General features: G+C 45.9%; 1 protein-coding gene across 1 annotated transcript; it reads left to right on the plus strand.

The window, feature by feature from the left end:
* The first annotated feature begins 307 nt into the window (after positions 1-307).
* On the plus strand, positions 308-6,775 carry bcdin3d (BCDIN3 domain containing). Its single transcript, XM_070869326.1, has 2 exons — positions 308-516; positions 5,773-6,775. Exons 1-2 carry the CDS (start codon positions 319-321, stop codon positions 6,340-6,342), a joined length of 768 nt encoding a protein of 255 aa, XP_070725427.1. The 5' UTR covers positions 308-318; the 3' UTR covers positions 6,343-6,775.
* Positions 6,776-7,004: the final 229 nt, after the last annotated feature.

Here is a 7,004-nt window from a genome sequence, read left to right on the forward strand (position 1 = left end):
ATGAGCAATTATTTCAGTGCCAAAATGGACCTGTGTGTTCTGAAAAGAATGTCTAATCCTGAAATTAAAATGTAGTTCTACATATGTGCCATGGTTTGTTAGTGGCAGCATTGATTTCTACTGTTATTATTAGTAATATTTATGAACAAAAAATATGAATAAAATTGTTTTCTAATCTTAAAAGTAAATTTGATCTGTTTTCCCCTCTTGGGACGAAGTATAAATTTGTGTCAGAACGAAGTCGGAACTTTTCGCCGCAGCCGCTGCGGTCCGGGGGGGGGGGCATGGTTCCGTGATGGACAAACAATGGCGGCCTCCATGGGCGAGGTGAAGGCCGTGGGAATGAAGGCGGGAAAGGGAGAGTGTGAGCCCGGGGCGGCGCCATTCGGGAACTTCGCTAACTATTATCGTTTTAATCCTCCAGGCGAGCGGCTGCGACTGATACCGGCCGCCGAATTGGCCGAAGTGTTCCCGGGAGGAGGCGTGCTGGCGCTGGACGTGGGCTGTAACTGTGGGGTAGGAGCCTGATCCAAAGGCCTGGCACTCTCGGGTTCTCCCAGGCTGTGGAATAGTAGTTAATATAATAGCTGCCACTTCAATTAACTTTACAGCCACATGATGTGAGGAGTCAACTGTTACCCGATGTGCTGTTAACCATCTTTTAATGTTTAAAAAAATCACGACTCCGCCTTTTTAAGATGGATTTTCTCCCCAGATGTTGCAGGCAGTTACAGAATGAAATTTTCTGGATGTGTCTCTGTTGGCCTTTTCAGTGCTGTCGCCAGGTTCTTTCATTGTACCAAATGGCATTGGGGGGAAAATATCACATCCTTTTTAATATTGGACTTGTATAATTCATCACAAATTGATTTGAAATAAAATCAGAAGATGCTGGATTAGTGGTGAGAGAAAGCGAGTTAACATTTCAGGTCGATGACCTTTCATCAGAACTGGACAAAATTGAGATGTAACAGGTTTTAATCAAGTGAAGAGGGGATGGGGAGGACAGTTTTTTAAGCAAGGAAAAGGAGGGAGGGGAGGACAGAGCAAAAGGGAAGGTCTGTGATTGGGTGGCAGGCAGGCGAGATTAGAGAGACAAAAGGGATGGTGGTGCAAGGCAAAAGGAAATGGTAAGAGAGCAAGTCAAGACACAAGATGGGTCTCGAGGAGGTGTAAATGGGTATAGCAGAATCGGCAACAGCTGCCATCTGAAAAAATAGGGGCAGTGGTTATGGTCTGAAATTGTTGAGCTTGATGTTGAGTCCAGAAGGCTGTAAAGTGCCTAATAATAAAAATGAGTTGCTGTTCCTTGAGCTTTGTTGAACAGTGCAAAAGGCCGAGGGTGGAGTGGAGTGAAGTGGAAGGTGACCGGAAGCTTGGAGTCAGGCTTGCTGTGTATTTCCCTGTAGTTTCAGGTCGATGACCTTTTATCACAATTGGGAAAAGTTAGAGACATAACCAGTATTAAGCAAGTACAGGGGCAGGGAAAGGAGGGAGGGGAGGAAAGAACAAAATGGAGTACTGATCGTTTGGGGTCAGGGGTAAGGATGGGGATTGTGGGTGGGGGGGGAAAGAAGGTCAGAATGAAAACGTGGCAATGAGTGATTTGACTTGTGCCTATTCGTCCTTCACCCCAATTCATAACTGAAAATACTCCAGTCCCAACCCAACCTTGTAATGACAAAATCTGTAATTGTACTGATGGATGTTTTCAGTTCAAGTGAAAAACAGTGACTTTTTCCACATTCGGCATTATATTTGACTGAAATCCTGGCAGCAGTACTGAGTTTAGTGTAGAAAACGGACATCGGATTTGTCCATGTTTAAGTGCAAATCCGATGTCCGTTTTCTTGCTGGTTTGTGAAACCGCCCCACTTTGGGGCGATTTCACAAATCAGTGGGGTGGGGAAAGAACAAAGAAATAACTAACTAATGCTTCAGTGGCAACAAATTTTATGTCCAGCTTGAACCAGTCCTGTGTACAGAGCTCTTCGGCTAAGGCTTTTGTATTATTCCAGAATGCACAAATGCTGGAGATTCAGTAAATTATGCTAGTTTGATGTTTCCAAACTTGCAGGTGTCTACTTGGCTGTGCTTAAATATGTGCTGCTTGTTTCTATGTAGTTTCTACAGCATAGAACATGGAATCATAGAATAGTACAGCACAGCAGGTGGCTACTCAACCCATCGAGCCTGCGTCGGTTCTTTCAATGAGCAATCACGTTAGTCCCACTCCCCTGCTCTTCCCCATATCCCTGCAATTTTCTCCCAAGTATTTATCCAATTCCCTTTTGAAAGCTACTAATTGAATCTGTTTCCACCATATCTGGCAGTACATTCCAAATCATCTCACTCACTGCGTTTATAAAAAAAAAAATATCTCGTTTTTCCTCATCATTTACTTTCATTCCCCTTCATTGAAAGTGCAGAATGCCTGTACTAGGAAGCAGAACTCTTGTTCCACTTTTGACATGCAATGTCTGCATCAGGTGCTGGCACATCAGATTACAAACCAATGCCAAATAAAGCTCCCTCAATTCTGTCCCAAGAATGTGCCATTGTTCCAGCTGGGGAAAAGCACCTCCTTACTACACTGACATTTCCAATTCCAGCACGATTATTGTGGCCTGAAGGAAACTGCTGATTGATGTAGTTTTGTGCTGTGTGCCTGGTAGGGACTGCCCAAAACCTTTGACATGGGATTCCCCGAACCTTTTAACATGGGACTCTTGCAATCGTGAGCGAGATATTTTAATTTCAAACAGTTTATCTCGGGCCAGGTTAAAAGGGACAGTGCTGCTAACCCACTGCACCCAGATTTCCCCTAGTTTAAAATGAAAATTATATTTTTTAACTGACAGTATTGTACAATATATAAAATATACAAGATGCAGTTGAAGATTGAGCCAGCATCTAGTCTCCATGCTGTCTATAGATCAGTTCTTGTGATAGGCTAGTGACTGTGCTAGGGGCTGAGCAGCACTTCCATAGCATCCAGTTGATGGGCCTCCCTTTGATCCAAGAGTGTCACTAATGGCTGATGTAGTTTTCCCTTAAATGCAAGGATGATTATTTTTACCCTGAAGGTTTGTTTATTTAGGAGTTGCAGTTATTAAACTTTGTAACTGTAGCTCTAGTAATGTCATTCACCAGGACATTTCTGCAGCTACCGATCTGCTCAATCACACCCTCACCACCACCTTTGATGCCCGAGTCCCTGTTAAAACAATTACTCGCCCATCCTAGCCGTTCCCCCTGGTACAGCCCTGATCTTCGCACCCTTAAGTGCAAGGGACGCTACTTGGAACGGATATGGTGGACAACTGGTTGAGCCATTCACCGCCAGATCTGGCTGGAACACACAAAGCACTATCTGGTCCTGTTCTCTCTCTCTCCTCTGCCAAAATCGCTCACTGTTCAAGAATCATTCTGGAATGTAAAGATAACCCCCTGCTTCTATTCTCCACTGCTAACCGTATTCTTAAACCCCTCTTCCCTGCCCCTTCATCTTCACCTCCAGCAAGTGTGAGGAGCTCATGGAGTTGCCTCTGCCTCTTCCCTTCCTTCCCCTAGCCCACCAGACCAAACTTTCCCTCAAGTTCCCCCTGCCTCTAGCCCTGAACTCACATCGTTCTCCAGTTTCTCTCCGAGATCATCATGTCAATGAGACTCACCTCCTGCTCCCTCGCCCCTATTCCACCCAAACTGCTGACCACCCAAGTCATGTTGGCTGATATTTTTAACGGTTCTCACTCCTCAGGTACTGTCCCCCCTCTTCCCTCATCTGCCGCCATCACCCCTCTCCTCAAAAAAAAAAAAAGCAACCCTCAACCCTCCGTCCTTGCAAACTACAGTCCCATCTCCAACCTCCCTTTCCTCTCAAGTCCTTGAACATGTTGTCACCTCCCAAATCCGTGCCCATCTTTCCCACAACTCCCATGTTCGAATCCCTCCAATCCAGTTTCCGCCCCTGCCACAGCACAGAAACTGCTCTCATCAAATCACAAATGACATCCTTTGTGACTCTGACAAAGGTAAACTATCCCTTCTCGTCCTTCTGGACCTGTCTTTGATATGGTTGACCTCAGCATCCTCCTCCAATGCCTCTCCTCCGTTGTACAGATGAGTGGGACTGCACTTGTCTGGTTCCATTCCTGCCTGTCCAGTCATAGCCACAGAATCACCTGCAACGGCTTCTCTTCCTGCTCCTGCACAGTTACCTCTGTCCCCCAAGGATCTATTCTTGGCCCCCTTCTATTTCTCATCGCCATGTTGCCACTCAGTGACCTGCAAAAACACAATGTCTGGTTCCACATGTACGCTGACGACACCCAGCTCTACCTCACCACTACCTCTCGTGACCCCTCTGGTTTGTCACCCTCCATGGCCTTGCCCCCGTTCCTATCTCTAATCTCATACAGCCATGCAACATTCCGAGATCTCAGCGCTCCTCTTATTCTCGCCTCTTGAGCATCCCTGATTTTAATTGCTCCACCACTGACGGCCATGCCTTCAGCTAGGCCCAAAGCTCTGGGATTTCCTCCCTAACCCTCTCCACCTCTCTCGCTTTATAATCTACCTCTGACCAATCTTTTGACCACCTGTCCAAATGTCTCATTTTGTTTGCGATCGCTCCTGTGAAGTGCCTTGAGATTTTTTTTTTTTACTATGTTAAAGGTGTTTTATAAATGCAAGTTGTTATGCAATACACCAACAAAATAACTGGAGTTCAAGTTGCTAGTGAGCCATAAACTCCGTTTTAAATTTTGCCTTTCACACAAAGATTAGTGGGAAAGCGGGTTGTGTAGAGGACGCAGAGAGGCTGCAAAGAGATTTAGATAGGTTAAGCGAATGCGCTAAAGTTTGGCAGATGGAATACAATGTCGGAAAGTGTGAGGTCATCCACCTTTGGGGGGGGGGGGGGAAACAAAAAAAGGGAATATTATTTGAATGGGGAGAAATTACAACATGCTGCGGTGCAGAGGGACCTGGGGGTCCTTGTGCATGAATCCCAAAAAGTTACCTGCTGCACCTGCAAACTAATCAGGAAGGCGAATGGAATGTTGGCCTTCATTGCAAGAGGGATGGAGTACAAAAGCAGAGAGGTCCTTCTGCAACTGTACAGGGTATTGGTGAGGCCGCACCTGGAGTACTGCGTGCAGTTTTGGTCGCCTTACTTAAGGAAGGATATACTAGCCTTGGAGGGGGTACAGAGACGATTCACTAGGCTGATTCCGGCGATGAGGGGGTTACCTTATGATGATAGATTGAGTAGACTGGGTCTTTACTCGTTGGAGTTCAGAAGGATGAGGGGTGATCTTATAGAAACATTTAAAATAATGAAAGGGATAGACACGATAGAGGCAGAGAGGTTGTTTCCACTGGTCGGGGAGACTAGAACTAGGGGGCACAGCCTCAAAATACGGGGGAGCCAATTTAAAACCGAGTTGAGAAGGAATTTCTTCTCCCAGAGGGTTGTGAATCTGTGGAATTCTCTGCCCAAGGAAGCAGTTGAGGCTAGCTCATTGAATGTATTCAAGTCACAGATAGATAGATTTTTAACCAATAAGGGAATTAAGGGTTATGGGGAGCGGGCGGGTAAGTGGAGCTGAGTTCACGGCCAGATCAGCCATGATCTTGTTGAAATGGCGAAGCAGGCTCGAGGGGCTAGATGGCCTACTCCTGTTCCTAAATTCTTATGTTCTTTCATGGGTGTGCCTTTTTTCCCCCACTTTACAAGTTTTAAAAACTCTGTCCAAATGTCTTCCCCAGGATTTCAGCGTTGCCATGTACAAGCACCTTCGTGATCTGAAGCAAAACCTGGCGTGGCTTTCTCCAGATGGAATAGACCTGAAGCTACTTGGTTGTGACATTGATGCTGACCTGATTCAAAGAGCCACTGAATCCAATTCCTTTCCCGACTCCATTTCGTATGTTACTTTGGATGTCATGGACCCCGCCTCCCGAGAGGCCGTCTTCAAGCCTTACTTGGACACATTCCACCGCACTTCTTTTGATATTTGCTTTTGCATGTCTGTGACGATGTGGATCCACCTCCATCACGGCGACCAAGGGCTGCTGGACTTCCTAACCTGCGTGTCGGGACTCTGTGAGGCTTTACTGATTGAACCACAGCCCTGGAAGTGCTATCGATCTGCGGCCCGCAGGCTACGCAAGCTGGGCAACGGCAAGTTCGACCACTTCAAAACGCTCGCCATTAAAGGGGACGTGGCCCAGAAGATTCAGCAATTCCTCATAACGGAGTGCAAGATGGAACTGGTCCAGTGTTTTGGGAGCACCAGTTGGGACAGGAGCTTGCTGCTTTTTAAGAAATATTCTTGAACCAAGGCTGAATATTCTTGGACCAATTGAACAAGTACTTTGGTTCAGTATTCACTAAGGAGGACACAAACAACCTTCCGGATATAAAAGTGGTCAGAGGGTCTAGTAAGGAGGAGGAACTGAAGGAAATCTTTATTAGTTGGGAAATTGATGGGATTGAAGGCCGATAAATCCCCAGGGCCTGATGGACTGCATCCCAGAGTATTTAAGGAGGTGGCCTTGGAAATAGCGGATGCATTGACAGTCATTTTCCAACATTCCATTGACTCTGGATCAGTTCCTATCGAGTGGAGGGTAGCCAATGTAACCCCACTTTTTAAAAAAGGAGGGAGAGAGAAAGCAGGGAATTATAGACCGGTCAGCCTGACCTCAGTAGTGGGTAAAATGATGGAATCAATTATTAAGGATGTCATAGCAGCGCATTTGGAAAATGGTGACATGATAGGTCCAAGTCAGCATGGATTTGTGAAAGGGAGATCATGCTTGACAAATCTTCTGGAATTTTTTGAGGATGTTTCCAATAAAGTGGACAAAAGAGTACCAGTTGATGTGGTATATTTGGACTTTCAGAAGGCTTTCGACAAGGTCCCACACAGGAGATTAATGTGCAAAGTTAAAGCACATGGGATTGGGGGTAGTGTGCTGACGTGGATTGAGAACTG

Source organism: Pristiophorus japonicus, chromosome X (assembly GCF_044704955.1).
Source record: "Pristiophorus japonicus isolate sPriJap1 chromosome X, sPriJap1.hap1, whole genome shotgun sequence".
In the NCBI taxonomy this organism is placed as follows: Eukaryota; Metazoa; Chordata; class Chondrichthyes; family Pristiophoridae; genus Pristiophorus; species Pristiophorus japonicus.

What these genes read in the sequence shown, in the direction of transcription:
- bcdin3d (XM_070869326.1), top strand. Translation starts at nt 319, where the DNA reads ATGGGCGAGGTGAAGGCCGTGGGAATGAAGGCGGGAAAGGGAGAGTGT. An exon ending in ACGTGGGCTGTAACTGTGGG is followed by an intron (nt 517 to 5,772) that starts GTAGGAGCCTGA and finishes TGTCTTCCCCAG; the next exon opens with GATTTCAGCGTTGCCATGTA.